General features: G+C 37.7%; 1 protein-coding gene across 9 annotated transcripts in view; it reads left to right on the top strand.

The window, feature by feature from the left end:
* The window catches only part of FBH1 (F-box DNA helicase 1), a 75,419-nt gene that overhangs the window by 46,689 nt on the left and 11,726 nt on the right, over positions 1-17,004 (top strand). The window contains exon 20 of one of the 9 annotated variants that reach the window (XM_077169504.1): positions 12,282-13,317. The exons of the other annotated variants lie outside the window; for them this stretch is intronic. Within the exon in view, the coding sequence (XP_077025619.1) occupies positions 12,282-12,335 (54 nt within the window). The 3' untranslated portion in view covers positions 12,336-13,317. Of the gene's footprint in view, positions 1-12,281; positions 13,318-17,004 lie in introns of those variants that run through there. 9 annotated transcript variants of the gene reach the window in all.

Genomic DNA, 17,004 nt, shown 5'->3' with positions numbered 1-17,004 from the left:
TTTAAAAAAAAAATTTAAGTAATCATCATAAAGCTTGTTTGTACAATACGTTTTTTTTTGGCATGGGCAGGCTCCTGGAATCGAACCTGGGTCTCCAGCTCAGCAGGCAAGAATTCTTGCCGCTGAGCCACTTTTGCAGTGCCCTGTACAATATGTTTTATAAACCAATTTAAAATATAAAGCAAGGAAGAAAAAAAAATCTATAGATAAAGATATCAGAATTTCTTAATATTAAAAACTCTATCTTTTTAAAAAATATTTTTATTTTAAAAACATAACATAAAAACATACAAGCATTCATGACTACAAACATTCCATACATGGTATACAATCAGTGGCTTACAATATCATCACATGGTTGTATATTCATCACCATGATCTTTTTTTTAACATTTGCATCACTCCAGCAAAAGAAATAAAAAAGAAAAATCTCATACGTATCATAGCCCTTACCCCCTCCTTCTTTTTGACACTAGTATTTGAATCTACTCAATTTATTTTAACCTTTGTTCCCCCTATTTTTTATTTTTTTATCCATATTTCTTACTCATTTGTCCATACCATAGATAAAAGGAGCATCAGATACAAGGTTGTCACAATCGTACAGTCACATTGTAAAAGCTATATTATTATACAGTCATCTTCAAGAAACATGGCTACTGGAACACAGCTCTACAGTTAAGCACTATTTTAAATACCACTTGATTAACTATCAAAACTGTGCATTCTTAAAATATCAAGTAAAAAATTATTACAAATATCAGCTTTGCTAAAGTAGTTGAGCTATGTTATTAAATATTTTCAAATTTTTTATTTCAGGAATGTATTTTATCTAAACTATAGCTGCCTATGGTTGTTTTTTTTTTTTTACCATATTTTTGTTGTAAAATATAACATATATATATATATATAGAAAGAAAAAAGCAATAATATTCAAAGCACATCTCAATAGCAGCTACGGAACAGGTCCCAGCATTTGTCATGGGCTTCCATTCCCTCAACTCAGATTTTTCCTTCTAGCTGCTTCCAAAACACTGGCAGCTAGAAGAAATATTAACATAGTGATTTTGCGGAGACTATTTTTTCCCAGTTGAGTTGACTTGGCACCCTTGTCAAAAATCAGTTGGCCATACCTGAGATCCTATTGGTTTGTACAGGTTAGTGTGATGCCCAGTACATCCCAGAGTAATTTGAGCAGGAAATGAAAAAGTGTTTGCAAAGTACTGGGGAGAAAGGAGGAAATATTAAATTTCCCCATTTGGGGAATTCATAATATTCTCATAAGCAGTGAGGACAACTGAATCAATAGGCCAAGCCCTCGATTTTGGGGTTTGCCTCTATAAAACTGATTCCTCCAATGAGGAGGCTAAGCCTACTTAAAATTAGGCCTAAGAGTTACCCCCAGAGAACCTCTTGTGTTGCTCAGATGTGGCCTCTCTCTCTAAGGCAACTTAGCAGGTGAACTCACTGCCCTCCCTCCCATGTGGGACATGTCTCCCAGGGGTGTAAATCTCCCTGGCAACATGGGACAGGATTCCCACGATGAACTGGAACCCAGCATCATGTGATTGAGAAGGACTTCTTGTCAAAAAGGGGTAAGAGAGAAACGAGACAGAAAAAAGATTGAGTAGCTGAGGGATTTCAGAGTTGAGAGGTTATCCTGGAGGTTATTCTTATGCATTATATAGATATTCCTTTTTAGCTTATGGTGTATGAAGTGGCTAGAGTGAAGTACCTGCAGCTGTTGAGCTGTGTTCCAGTAGCCTTGATTCTTTTCTTTTTTTTTTATAATTGGTGACTTTTTATTTTGAAATAATTTTTAGATTTACAGAAAACATATAATAAACCAGTAGAAAGAATTCCCATATATCCTTAACATAGTTTCTCCAAAGGTTACTATTCTGCCACATTTGCTTTATCATTTTCTATGCATATATTCGCTCTTCAGAAAAATACCTATTCATATCTTTAGCCCATTTTATAATAGGGTTATTTGTTCTTTTGTTGTTGAGTTGTATGATTTCCTTATATATACAGGATATCAACCTTTGTCTTATTTCAAAGCATATTGCAGCAATTAATTGTAGAACAGATTTCAGAGTTTGATATGGGTTGCAGTTCCACAGTTTTAGGTTTTTACTTTTAGCTACTCCAAGATACTGGAGACTAAAAGAAATATCAATATAATGATTCAGCATTCTACTCATTTGTTAAACCCTACCTTCTCTGTATAACTCTACCAGTACCTTTGATCTTTCTCCCACTGTGCAGGGGTATTTGGGCTATGCCTGTTCTAACTTTTTTCATATTGGCAGGGACTGTCAATAATATGGGATAGGGGGATGGAACTAGCTGATGTTCTGGAGATGCTGGTCTTTCTAGGTTTCAGGACTTACCTGGTCCAGGGACCCATCTGGAGGTTGTAGGTTTCTGGAAAGTTACCACAGTGCATGGGACCTTTGTAGAATCTTATATATTGCCCTAGTTGTTCTTTTGGTTTTGGTTGGGTTTGGCCAACTTATGATAAGTAGCAGTGTCTAACTGAAGTTTGTGTAAGAGTGACCTACAGAGTGGTCTCTCGACTCTATTTGAGCTCTCTCAGCCACTTATACTGTATTTGTTATGTTTCTTTTCCCTCTTCTGGTCAGGATGGCATTGTTGATCCCATGGTTTCAGGACCAGACTCATCCCTGGGAGTCATCTCTCACACCCCCAGGGCAACTTTCAGCCTTGGATGAAAGTCCCGTGTGAGGACAATGATTTCACTTGGAGAGTTGGGGTTAGAGAGAGTGAGGCCACATCCGATCAACAAAAGAGGTCCTCCTGAAGTAACTCTTATGCATACCTATAAGTAGGCCAAGCTTCTCTGGTACATACATAAGCTTCACAAGAGCAAATCTCAAGATCAAGAGTTTGGCCCATTGATTTGGATGTTCTCACTGTCTGACACAGCATCAGGGGTTTTCCTGGTGGTAAAGTTCAGTAGTTCATATTTTATTTCCCATCCCTCAATGGACTTTATCAATACTTTCTGATTATCTGCTTAATGTATTCTAGGGTGAATGAAGGCATTATATTAAGCCATAAAGGATAAAGGCAGTCATTCTTATTCTGGGCTCCCTGTGTTTTGATTGTTTAAATGAGCTATCCAGACAGATTGAGTTAGATTATGTACTAAAGAAAATTTAGGTTCTGAACAAAATGAAGCTTTCTTCCTTTGGACTCAAAGAATAGGTTAGGTTCTAAAATATAGACAATGTCTTCCCTGTGCTCTGAATCACCTTAATGCTGACCTGATCAGCTTCATTCTGGTCTCCAAATATCAGGTTATATATATATATAAAACAGCTTCTTAAAATCCAGAAGTAATAATTACCACTCAAGACTAAATGTGATTGCTATAAGAGCTTACAATCTAGGCTCCTGTTTTCTTACAAGCATTTTCTAAAGGAGACCATACAATAATTGCTTTTTTGTTTCTGACCTATTTTGCCTCCCCAAATGTCCCACAGGTTCATTCACAATGCCTCACAACTTCATTCCTTTTTGTAGCAGCACAGTATCTGATCATATGTATACACCATCATTCGCCTATCTCCTTCTCAATCCGTGCATCCTTTAGGCACCCCCATTCACTAGACATCATGTATAATGTTTGAAGCCAAAAGTCCATCATCACTCTCAATTTTAGACAATTTCATTTTTCCCAAGAGAAAGACAATCCAATAAACACACTCTCACCAAATAGAAAATCCAAACCTCCCCTTAACTCATCCTTCCCCCCTATCATCCACCTCTGGTGTTGGTACCCTCCTAACTGTTGATGCCCTCCTGTTAAACATAGCCCACAATGCACAACAGCAGCCTTCCCCCCCATACCCTGAACCCACACACTCCCTGTACAAGAATCACACCCTTGAAGTAGTACATGCAAGAACTCATTCACACTTGCATGCTGATCAGTGGGACACGTGCATCCACATAATCCCTGTCAATCATGTTCACTTTCAACAAGGCAGTTTTACTTATAGACCCACTAGTGAATTGCCTTCACCTCTATCTGTTCCCTTATGTTTGAGTTCAACCTCATTAGCTAACCATTCACCCATTTCCAGCTGCCATGCATCTCCAGGTCCCTTATATTCTGTATCATAAACCTCTGATTTTACCTTTGCCATGATCATAAAAGTGGAGTCATACAGTGTCTATCCTTTTGTGTCTGGCTTATTTCACTCAGCGTTATGTTCCTAAGGCTCATCCATTTTGTCATGTGCTTCAGGATGTCATTTTGTCTTACTGCTGCATAATATTCCATCATATGTATGTACCACATTTTGTTAATCAACTTGTCCATTGATGGGCCTTTGGATCGTTTCCATCTTTTGGAGATTGTGAATGATGCTGCTATGAACCTCAGTTTGCAAATGTATGTTTGTGTCACTGCTTTCAGCTCCTCTGAATATATACCAAGTAGTGCTATTGCTGGGTCATAGGGCAACTCGATATTTAGTTTCCCTAGGAACCACCAAACTGTCTTCCATAGTGGCTGTACCATTATACATGCCCAGTAGCAGCGCATAAGTGTCCCAATTTCTCCATATCCTCTCCCAACATTTGTAGTTTCCTGTTTGTTTAATAGCAGCCATTGTCATAAGTGTGAGGTGGTATCTCATTGTAGTTCTTGATCTACATTATAAGGAACTTCTCTTCATGTACTTTTAAGCCATCTGTATTTGCTCTTCAGAAAAATGCTTATTCATATCTTTAGCCCATTTTATAACTGGGATGTTTTTTCTTTTGTTGTTGAGTGATTTGATTTTTTTCATGTTTACAGGATATCAATCCTTTGTTCGATGTGTGATTTCTAAATATTTTCTCCAGTTGATTGGCTGCCTCTTCACCTTTTTTGACTAAGTCTTTTGAGGTGCAAAAGCATTTGATTTTGAGGAATTCCCATTTACCTATGTTTTCTTTTGTTGCTTATGCTTTGGGTGTAAAAGTTTAGGAAGCTATCTGTTTCTACTACTAGGTCATGAAGATGTTTCCCTACAATTTCTTCTAGGAGCTTTATGGTACTAGTTCTTATATTTAGGTTTCTGATCCCCTTTGAGTTAATTTTTGTATAGGATGTAAGGTAAGGGCTCTCTCATTCTTTTGGCTGTTGATATCCAGTTCTTCCATGCCCATTTATTGAAAAAACTGTTTTGTCCCCATTCAGTGGATTCAGGGGCCTTGTCAAAAATCAGTTTGCCATAGATTTGGTGGTCTGTTTCTACATTCTTGATTCTATTCCATTGGTCAATATGTCTATCTTTGTGCCAGTACCATGCTATTTTGACCACTATGGCTTTATAATAAGTTTTAAAATCAGGAAGTGTTAATCATCCCACTTTGTTCTTCTGTTTTAGAATGCTTTTAGCTATTTGGGGTCTCTTTCCCTTCCAGATGAATTTGGTAAACTAGCTTTTCCAAGTCTTCAGAGTATATTGGAATTTTGATTGGTGCTGCATTGACTCTATAGATCAATTTGAGTAGAACTGACATCTTAACTATATTTAACCTTCCTACCCATGAGTAGGGACTGTCTTTCCATCTATTTAAATCTTTGATTGCTTATAGCAATGTTATATAGTTTTCTGTTTACAACTCCTTTACATCCCTAGTTAAGTTCATTCCTAGATACTTGATTCTTTTAGTTGCTAGTTTTAATGGAATTTTTTCCTTAACTGATTTCTCAGGTCATTGCTTGTGTATAGAAACGTTACTGATTTTTGCACATTAGTTTTATATCCTACTACCTTCCTGAATTTGTTTATTAGCTCAAGTAACTTTGTTGTAGATTTCTAAGAATTTTTCAAGTGTAGTATTGTCATCTGTAAATAATGAAAGTTTTACTTCTTCCTTTCCAATTTGGATGCCTTTTATTTCTTTTTATTTTTATTTCTTTTTCCTGTGTGATTGCTGTAGCTAGAACCTCTAGTACAATGTTGAAAAATAATGGTGACAGAGGGCATCCTTGTCTCGTTCCCAATCTGATAGGGAAAGTTTTCAGTCTTTCTCCATTGAGTATGATGCCCACTATCAGTTTTTCATATATGCCCTTTATCTTATTGAGGAAGTTAACTTTGATTCCTACCCTTTGAAGTATTTTTATCAGAAAAGAATGTTGAATTTTGTCAAATGCTTTTTCAGCATCAGTCGAGATGATCATGTGATTTTTCCCTTTCAATTTATTGATGTGCTTATTTATTGATTTTCTTGTATTGAACTATCCTTACATTCCTGGTATAAAGCCCACTTGTGGTGTATAATTTGTGGTGTATAATTTTTTAATGTGTTGTTGGATTCAGTTTGCTAATATTTTGTTGAGAATTACATCTATGTTTATTAGGGAGATAGGCCTAATTCCTTTCTTTTAGTGTCTTTACCTGGTTTTGGTATTAAAGTGATGTTAGCATCATAAAATAAACTTTTGGGAAAAGTTTGAGCAGGATTAGTGTTAGTTCTTTTTGGAATGTTTGATAAAATTCCCCAGCTCATCTGGCCCTGAGCTTTTCTTTGTAGGGAGATTTTTGATGACTGATTGTATCTCTACTTGTGATTGGTTTGTTGCGATCTTCTATTTCTTCCTGAGTCAGTGTAGTTTGTGTGTGTTCTAGTTTGTTAGCTGCCAGAATGCAATATACCAGAAATGGAATGGTTTTTAAAAGGGGGAATTTAATAAGTTGCTAGTTTACAGTTCTAAGGCCAAAAAAATGTCCAATCTAAGGTATCCAGGGAAAGATACCTTGGTTCAAGAAGGCGGATGACGTTCAGTGTTTCTATCTCCGCTGGAAGGGCACATGGCAAACGTGGCAGTATCTGCCAGCTTTCTCTCCAGGGCTTTTGTTTTCTGAAGCTCCCGGGGAGGTGTTTTCCTTCTTTATCTTCAAAAATTGCTGGCTGTTGGACCCTGCTTATCATGGCTATATCGTTCTGTTATCATTCTCTGCTCTCTCAGAATCTCAAGCCTTTTCCAAAAATGCTTCCTCTTAAAGGATTCCAGTAAAGTAATCAAACCCACCTGGAATGGGTAGAAACATGTTTCCACCTGATCAGGTTTAATACCCATACTTGATTGAGTCTCATCTCCATGGAGATAATCTAATTAAAGTTTCCAACATACAGTGCTGAATACAGATTAGAAGAAACTGCTGTCTTTACGAAATGGGATTAGAATTAAAGCATGGCTTTTCTAGGGTGCATAAATCTTTTCAAACCAGCACAGTGTTTTACTAGGAATTTGACCATTTCATCTAAGCTGTGGCGTATAGTTGTTCATAATATCCTCTTATAATATCTTTTGTTTGTTCAGCATCTGAAACAAACAAATGAGACTCCCCTCTCATTTCAGTTTTTGTTTATTTGTATCCTCTCTCTTTTTTTCTTTGTCAGCCTTGCTAGTGATCCATCGATTTTACTGATTTTCTCAAAGAACCAGTTTTTTGTTTTATTGATTCTTTCTATTGTTCTTTTGTTCTTCCATTCATTTAACTCTGCTTTAATCTTTGTTATTTCTCTTCTTTTGTTTGCTTTGGGGTTAGTTTGCTGTTCTTTCTCAAGTTACTCTGGGTGAGCATTAAGTCTTTGATTTTTGCTTTGTCTTCTTTTTTAATATAGGCATTTAGGGCAATAAATTTCCCTCTCAGCACAGCCTTTCCCACATCACAGAAGTTCTGATATGTTGTATTCTCGTTTTTTTTCGTCTCCAGATAGCTACTGATTTCTTGAACAATTTCTTCTTTGACCCGCTGCTTGTTTAAGAGTGCTTTATTTAATCTCCATGTATTTGTGAATATTCTCATTCTTTGTTTGTTACTGATTTCTAGCTTCATTCTGTTGTGATCAGAGAAAGTGCTTGAATAATATCAATGTCTTTAAATTTATAAAGACCTGTTTTGTGTCCCAGCATATGATCCATCCTGGAGAATGTTCCATGAGCACTAGAGAAGAATGTATATCCTGGTGATTGGAGTTTAATAACCTGTATATGTCTATTAGGTCTAATTCATTTATCAAGTTCTTTAAGTTCTCTTTTTCCTTATTGACCCTCTGTCTGGTTGTTCTGTCTTTAGAGGGGAGTGGTGTGTTGAAGTCTCTATTATTATTGTTGAAATGTTTATCCCCACTTCAGTTTCACCAATGTCTGTTTCATATGCTTTGGAGCTACTTGATTTGGAACATAAATATTTATGATTGTTATTTCTTCTTGGTGAATTGTCCCTTTTATTAATATATAGTGTCCTTCTTTGTCTCTTATGAGGTCTTTACATTGAAAATCTATTTTGTCCGATATTAGTATAGCTATTCCTGCTTTCTTTTGGTTACAACTTGGTGGAACATCTTTTTCCATCCTTTCACTTTCAATCTGTTTGTGTCTTTGTGTCTAAGATGTGTCTCTTGTGTGCATCATATAGCTGGATTATATTTCTTAATCCATTCTACTAATCTGTATCTTTTAATTGGTAAATTTAGTCCGTTAACATTCAAAGTTATTACTGAAAAAGGTGTTTCTTGAATCCACCATCTTATCCTTTGGCTTTTAGTTGTCAGATCTATATGTTCTTTTCCCTCTTTCTCTTTTTATCCTGTAAATTACCTTTACTGGTACTCTCTTCTATTCTGTGTCCTCCTCAAGACATCCCTCCCAGCAGACCTCCAATTAGTATTTCTTGTAGGGGCGGTCTCCCATTGACAAATTCTTTCAGAATTTGTTTGTCTGTGAAGATTTTAATCTCTCCCTCGGTTTTTTTTTTTTTTTTTTTGTCTGCTGTGTGGTGGGGGTCACATTTCATTCTTTTTCCATGTGACTATCCCATCATTGCAGCACTAGTTGTTGATTTTTTTTTTTTTTTTTTTTTTTTGTGGAGGTGAGGGGCAGTGGAAATGCATGGGCTGAAAATTGAACCTGGGTCTCCCACTTGGCAGATGAAAATTCTACCACTGAACTACCCTTGCATCCTCTCTCCCTCAGTTTTGAAGGACAATTTGGCGGGATACAAAGACCTTGCCTAGAAATCTCTCTTTCAAGATCTTAAATATATCATCCCACTGCCTTCTCACCTCCATAGTGTCAGTTGAGTAGTCTGAACTTAGTCTTATGTGGTTTCCCTTGTATGTAGTACATTGTTTTTCTCTTGATGCTTTCAGGGTTTTTTGCTTCTCTTCAACATTTTACAGACTGATTAGTATGTGTCTTGGGGAAGGCCTATTTGAATTTATTCTGTTTGGAGTTTGTTGGGATTCTTTAATTTGTATATTTATGTCCTTTATAAGGGTTTGAAACTTTTCCCCCATTATATCCTCAACTAGTCTTCCTAGCCCTTTTCTCTTCTCCTTCTGGGACATCAGTAATTTTGATGTTGTGTGCTTTGTTTTTTCCATCAATTCCCTGAGATCCAATTCAAACTTTTCCACTTTTTCTGCCATTTGCTGTTTTGAGTATCTGAAATCAGTTGTCCTGTCCTTTTGTTCACTTATTCTTTCTTCTACCTCTTCAGATCTGCTGTTGTGTGTCTCTAGTATATTTTTTATTTGGTCTACAGCATCTTTATTGTGTTTGATGTCTGCTGTTTTTCTGTTTATTCTTTCAGATTCCTCTTTATGCTCTTCTAGTGTCTTCTTGATCTCCTTTATGTCATTAGCCATACATCTTTGATTAGTTATTCCAAAATCTGTGTCTCTTCTGGTGTTTTAATGTGGTCATTAGGCTGGGCTATATCTGTCTGCATCTTGATATGCTTAGTGATCTTCTGTTGTCTTCACGGTATGTAAATATCTTGATAGGATTACTGTGGAAGTTGATTTCCTTCAGTAGTCTAAATTTTTATATTTATGTGATGGATGTGGAGCAGGTTGCAGAGTGCAAGGTGGGGCACAACCGTGTCGTGATGAGTTGCAGCTCAGGTATAGGCACAGGTTGGAAATACTACACTGGTGCCTGTGAGCACAGAGTGTGGTGTGTGGGGTTGTGGAGGTGCGGTGTGGGGGCCATGGGGATGGCGTGCAGCTTAGGCAGGACTTGGAGAACAGGAGCAGGGTGCGTCATGGGGAACATAGAAGTAAGATACAGTGAGAGGCAGATGGTGCACTGTGTGGATGCAGGGGTGCTGGTGTGCAGGTAGGATGTGAGTGGGTGCATGGAACATTGGAGTCATGGGTATCAGGATGTAGGCTAAATCGACAGAGGTTGGAGCACAGGGGAGACGTTGCACAGGTGTGTCTCTATGGAGGGGAAGGGGTCCAGGGGGCCTCAGATGCAGATGTGGGAGTGTATAGGGGTGGGCACAGGTCATGGGGGTTGTGGGACATGGGTCGGTGGGGTGTGATGTTGGATTGGCGGGGACTTGGCACGGTTGCACAGGTATGGAGGGGCTTGGAGCAGGTGTGCACATGTGTGCAGGGCTGGGGTTATGTAGCATAGATGCACCCATGAGCACCTGCCAGGTGTGGGAGCAGGGCAGTTGTACCATGGGTTGGGACAAGGGTACAAGTTCAAGGATGTGGGGCAGAAGGTTGGGGTACAGGGGTCAGGAAGTCAGTGCACAGTTGCATGGGCATCCGGCAATAGGGAGGATGTATTTTTGCAGGTGCACAGGTCTGGGGGGCAGGGCCCTGGTATGCACTGGAGCAGAGTTCAGGGGCAATAGGCCGGGGTAGAGCGTGTGTGGGCTGGGGGCAAGTGTGGCCCAGATGTGCTTGTCCAGAGCTGGCGGGCATGACTGGGGTCCATGTGCATAATTTAGATCTGGGAGGGCCGTAAACTGATGTATAGATGCACTGAGTTCAGGGTGGGAGGGGTGGGGTTGCACAACTCTATGGGCTGGGGTAGGTGTAGCCTAGTTATGAAGGTAAGCGTAGCGTTGATATGCCGGCAACTGCCCACAGGGGGCAGTGGGGGGCAGGTAGATGTTGAGGGCCTGGACTTGGGTGGGCAGCTCTTGGGAGAGGTGGGGCAAGACTGTGTGCTGGGGCTGGAGAGGTGGTTTGGGCTGGGGCTGGGGTAGTTGTGCACACTCTTGGGGTTGGGGTGGGGGGCTGGTGATCACGTTCTTGTATATGGTGTATGGGGTGAGTCACGGGTTGCAGGGCTGTGCTGGTGAGGGTAGCACATTCAAAGAAGGCAGCTTGGCTTATTTACTGGTCCCTCTCTCCCCATCTGTGCCCTTCTGAGGGCTCCTGTTAGGCTGTTTCCACTAGCTGGATGTTCTCCGGTTCTCTGTGTCCTAGTTTTTCAGCTTTTGCAACCAGCACCTCCTTGTGTAGTGTAGGAGACTGTCCCATGTCACTTATACCCTGGAATTGCTGTCTCAGTCACCTTCTCATCCCTTCTGGAGCTATTCCTTGGAGCAGGGTTGAACTTGACCTGTCCTATTCTGCCATCCTTCTGGAACTCCCCTAGCCTTGATTCTTTTTTTTTTGTTTTTAATTTTTTAATTTTTTAAAACATAACAACATACAAACATGAACATTCTTACCATATGATCATTCCATTCTTGGTATATAATCAATAACTCACAATATCATCACATAGTTATATATTCATCACAACAATCACCTCTCACAACACTTGCATCAATCCAGATAAAGAAATAAAAAGAAAAAAAAATTCGTACATATCATACCCCCTACCCCGCCCCCTCACCAATCACCAGCATTTCAATCTACTAAATTTATTTTAACATTTATTCCCCCTATTATTTATTTAGTTTTAATCCATATATTTTACTCATCTTTTGATAAGGTAGATAAAAGGAGCATCAGACACAAGGTTTTCACAATCACACAGTCATGCTGCGAAAGCTATATCACTATACATTCATCTTCAAGAAACATGGCTACTGGCACACAGCTCTGCATTTTCAGGCAGTTCCCTCCAGCCTTTCCACTACACCTTAGTTAAAAAGGTGATATCTATATAATGCATAACAATAACCTCCAGGATAACCTCTCAACTCTGTTTCCTAGCCTTGATTCTTGAAGACGATAATATAACTATATAGTTTTTCCAGTGTGACCCTGTGATTGTGAAAACTTTGTGTCTAATGCTCTGTTTATCCAGGGTAAGGACAGATGAGTAAATAAAAAAAAAAGAATGATTAAAAAGTAAATAAATAATGGGGGGGATAAAGGGTAAGAAATTGTATAGATTGAAATACTAATGGTCAGTGAGAGGGAGGAGTGAGAGATATGGACTGTATGAGTTTTTCTTTTTTCTTTTTTCTTTTTATTTCTTTTCCTAGAGTGATGCTAATGTTCTAAAAAATGATCCTGGTGAAGAAGACACAACTATGTGATGATATTGTGAGCTGTTGATTGTATACCATGTGTGGAGTGTATTCGGGTGAAGATTTCTCAATTTAAAAAAAAAATTAAAAAATAATCAATGAGCCATAGGTGTGAAAGTTTATTTCTGAACTCTCAATTCAATTCCATTGGTTTATACATGTGTCAGTACTATGCTGTTTTGACCATTGTAGCTTTGTAGTAAGTTTTAAATTGGGAAATTTTAGTCCTCTGATACCACTCTTTTTTTTCAAGATGATATTGGCTGTTCAGGGCCCCTTACCCTTCCAAATAAATTTTATTATTGGCTTTTCTATGTCTGCAAGTAAAGGTGTTGGAATTTTTATTAGGATTGCTCAGCCCTGCCATTTTAGTGCAAAAGCAACAATAGACGATACCTAAACAAATGAGTGTGGCTGTATTCCAATAAAACTTTACTTACAAAAGCCCAGATTGAACTGGGTTGGCTCACCAGCTGTAGTTTGCGATCCTCTCATGTAGAGATAAGTGTGACTTTCCTAATTTCCAAACTAATGCCCAGTGTGGTTAAGCAGAAAAATAATTCTCATTTACAGTCTCCACCTACAACATGAGTTTTTACATAAACTTTGATGATAAGTATTCTTTAGAACCTGTGGTACATTTTTTCTTATAGAAAGCGTTAAACTTTCTATAGTGGTTAGACCGGTAAAACCCGATTGGCATATCAGTAATTTTTTTTTTTTTTATTAATTAACGGAAAAAAAAAAGAAATTAACCCAACATTTAGAAATCATACCATTCTACATATGCAATCAGTAATTCTTAACATCATCGCATAGATGCATGATCATCGTTTCTTAGTACATTTGCATTGGTTTAGAAGAACTAGCGACACACCAGACAAAGATATAGAATGTTAATATAGAGAAAAGAAATAAAAGTAATAATAATAGTAAAAAAAAACAAAAAAACAAAAAAAACAAAAAAACAAAAACAAACAAACAAACAAAACCTATAGCTCAGATGCAGCTTCATTCAGTGTTTTAACATGATTACTTTACAATTAGGTATTATTGTGCTGTCCATTTTTGAGTTTTTGTATCTAGTCCTGTTGCATAGTCTGTATCTCTTCAGCTCCAGTTACCCATTATCTTACCCTGTTTCTACCTCCTGCTGGACTCTGTTACCAATGACATATTCCAAGTTTATTCTCGAATGTCCATTCACATCAGTGGGACCATACAGTATCTGTCCTTTAGTTTTTGGCTAGACTCACTCAGCATAATGTTCTCTAGGTCCATCCATGTTATTACATGCTTCATAAGTTTATCCTGTCTTAAAGCTGCATAATATTCCATCGTATGTATATACCACAGTTTGTTTAGCCATTCTTCTGTTGATGGACATTTTGGCTGTTTCCATCTCTTTGCAATTGTAAATAACGCTGCTATAAACATTGGTGTGCAAATGTCATATCAGTAATTTTTAATGGAAGTATTGTAGAGCTGTGGCATCATTTCACATGTGGGCTAAATGGGACTTGAGACATTAAAAAGTAGGCATAATAATACCTTGAACAACCATATACAAATCACTTCTGGTGTAGTTGGAGTTTGCATTGCTAAAAAGATGAACTTTGTTTTTCATAACCACAGTGCCATAAAATTTTCAATTCCACATGACATCTACTACCACCTAGTCCATAATCATAATTTTATGATTGTCTCAAAAATACCTTTTGAGAGTTAGTTTATTTAAATCAGAATCCAAACAAATGTTTGATTGTTATCACTTTTAGATGTCTTACTTTAGACCAGGCTAAGATCACTGCCTGCCCCCACCCCCCACCTCCACCTGCCTTTTTTGGTGCCATGACCTTGTTGCCAAACTGGTTCTGTGTCCTATGGAATGTTCAACGTTGTAGATTTGCTTCCTTGTGTGGTCATATATCCTATATTACTGTTGCCATACCCCGGGTTTCCTATAACTGGAAGATTGCCAAAGAGGCTTGATTAGATTCAGGTTGAATTTTTTTGGCAAGCAGACTCCATAGGTGGGGCTGTGGACTTTGTATTGCATCACGGCAGGAAGCACATAATACCAGGGTATCTCCTTTTAGTGATGAAATGGTTGTTTACCTTTCTAGTAACCAGAACTGGGAAAAAGTATAAAATTGCTTTTTTTTAAACTTTTTATTTTGAAATGCTTTCAAACTTACAGCACAATGACAAAAATAATACAAACCCCATACATAGAACTCCAACATATCCTACACCCTGTGATATCCAAATCTATGGATTTTAACATTTTACCACATTTGCTATATCATTCTGTCTATTCATCTATAAAACTGTCTATTTACCAATCCATTTTCTGAACACTTGATATATAGGTTGTATATATCATATCCTCTTGAACACTTAATACTGCCATGTGCAATTTCTCAGAAGAAGGATATTTATTTATGTAACCACCTAAAGTGCAGTTATCAAGTTCAAGAAGTTTAACAATAATATAAAGCTTACAGTTTATATTCCAATTTCTTCATATGTCCCAATAATGGTTTTTTGAGCCTTTTCTCCTCCCTTGCTAGACCCCATTCAGTATTATGTATTGCATTTAATTGTCATTGTTTCATTCTTTCTTTTCTTTATTTGATTGTGATAATATATACAACATGAACTTTCCCATCTCAGCCACTTCCAAGCGTAGTATTCGATGGGATTAATTATATTCACATTGTTCTGATACCTTCCTGACTTTCCATCACTAAAACTTTCCCATCTCCCCAAACAGAAACCCTACACCCGTTATGCATTAACTTCCCATATCCCCTGTTCCCTGCCTCTGGCAACCTGTATTCTAATTTCTGTTTCTGAGTTTGCATGTTCTCCAATATTTTCTTTATAGTTACCATGGGCCTCAAATTAAACACCCTAAATCTATAACAATCTCATTTGCGTTGATACCAGCTTAGCTACAGTAGTATATATACACACATGCATACGTATGTTCTTATACTCCTCCATCCCCCCATACCTTCCTGTAGTTCCTGTCACAAATTACATGTTTACACATTATGGGTTGTTACATTGTATGCATTTGCCTTTCATATCCTGTAGGAAGTAATAAGTGGAGTTACAAATAAAAAATAAAACAGTACTGGTGTTTAATATATTTTCAGGTATTTACCTTCATTGGAGGTCTTTATTTCTTCATGTGGCTTTAATCTATTGTCTGTTGTCCTTTCCTTAAACTCCTTTTAGTTTTTTCTTCAGAGGCTAAAAGACCCCCTTATCTTTTGTTTGTCTGGGTATGTCTTAGTCTCTTGCTCACTTTTTTTAAAGATAGTTTTGCCAAATATGGGATTCTTGATTGGCATTTTTATTATTATTATTAATTTGAGGAAATTATGTTAAACCCCAAACTTGTCAAATCTCTCTGTGATCATGGGAAGCCCTCCAGTAATTCTGGGCCTTTTGGAGCCGTTTGTAAGTTCACCAGGCACTAGGCGACATTGTAGTTTTTTTGTTTAATTGTGAAAAAGAAACATATATACAAACAAGCAATAAATTTCAAAGCACAAACAACAATTAGTTATATAACAGATTTCAGAGTTTGGTATGGGTTACAGTTCCACAATTTTAGGTTTTTCTTTCTAGCTGCTCTAAGACACTGAGACCAAAAGAAATCTCAATATAGTAATTTAGCAGACATACTCATTTTAAAAATTTTATCTTCTCTGTTATAACTCCTCCTTCTTTGATCTTTCTCCCAATCTTTAGGGGTATTTGGGCTATGCCCATTCTATACTTTTTCATGTTAGAAAGGGCTGTTGATAACATGGGATAGGAAATGGAACTAGTTGATGTTCTTAGAGAGGCTGGCCCCTCTGGGATTCAGGACTTAGCTAGCCTAGGAACCCATTTGTAGTTGTAGGTTTCTGGAAAGCAATCACAGTTCACAGAACCTTTGTAGAGTCTTAGTTAAAGCCCCAGGTGTTCTTTAGGGTTGTCAGGAATAGTTTTGGTTGGGGTTTGGCAAAGCATGATTAATAGCAGGATCTAGCTGAAGGTTGCATAAGAGTAGCCTCTTGACTGTATTGAATCTTAGCTGGCACCTTTTATCTTTCAGCAATTTAAATATGTCATCCCATTGCCTTCTTGCCTTCATGATTTCCAATGAGAAATCAGCACTTATCTTCTTGAGGCTCTCTTGTATGTGATATGTAGCTTCTTTATCTTTGGCATCTGACAGTTTGATTATAATATGCCAAAACATGAATCTATTTGGGTTTATCCTGTTAGGATTTTGTTGAGCCTCTTGAATGTATATTATATATATTCATGACTTCTGTTAAATTTGGGAAGTTTTCAACCATTATTTCTTCGAATATTCTCTCTGCCCCTTTCTCTATTTCTTCTTCTTCTAGGATTCCCACAGTGTAAATGTTGGTACACTTGATGGTATCCCACAGATTCCTCAGGTTCTGTTTATTTTTCTTTCTTCTTTCTTTTCCTCAGGCTGAATGATGTCAACTGTCTTATCCTCAAGTCCACTCATCCTTTCTTTTTTTCCAGCTCCATCCTGCTGCTGAACCCCTGTAAGGAATTTTTAATTTCAGTTTCTATCGTCCTCAACTCTGTTTGGTGCCTTTTAATAATTTCCATCTCTCTATTTATGTTTTCTTTTTGTTCA

Source organism: Tamandua tetradactyla, chromosome 7 (genome assembly GCF_023851605.1).
Source record: "Tamandua tetradactyla isolate mTamTet1 chromosome 7, mTamTet1.pri, whole genome shotgun sequence".
Lineage (NCBI taxonomy): Eukaryota > Metazoa > Chordata > Mammalia > Pilosa > Myrmecophagidae > Tamandua > Tamandua tetradactyla.
This window is presented reverse-complemented; position numbering and strand designations above follow the sequence as displayed.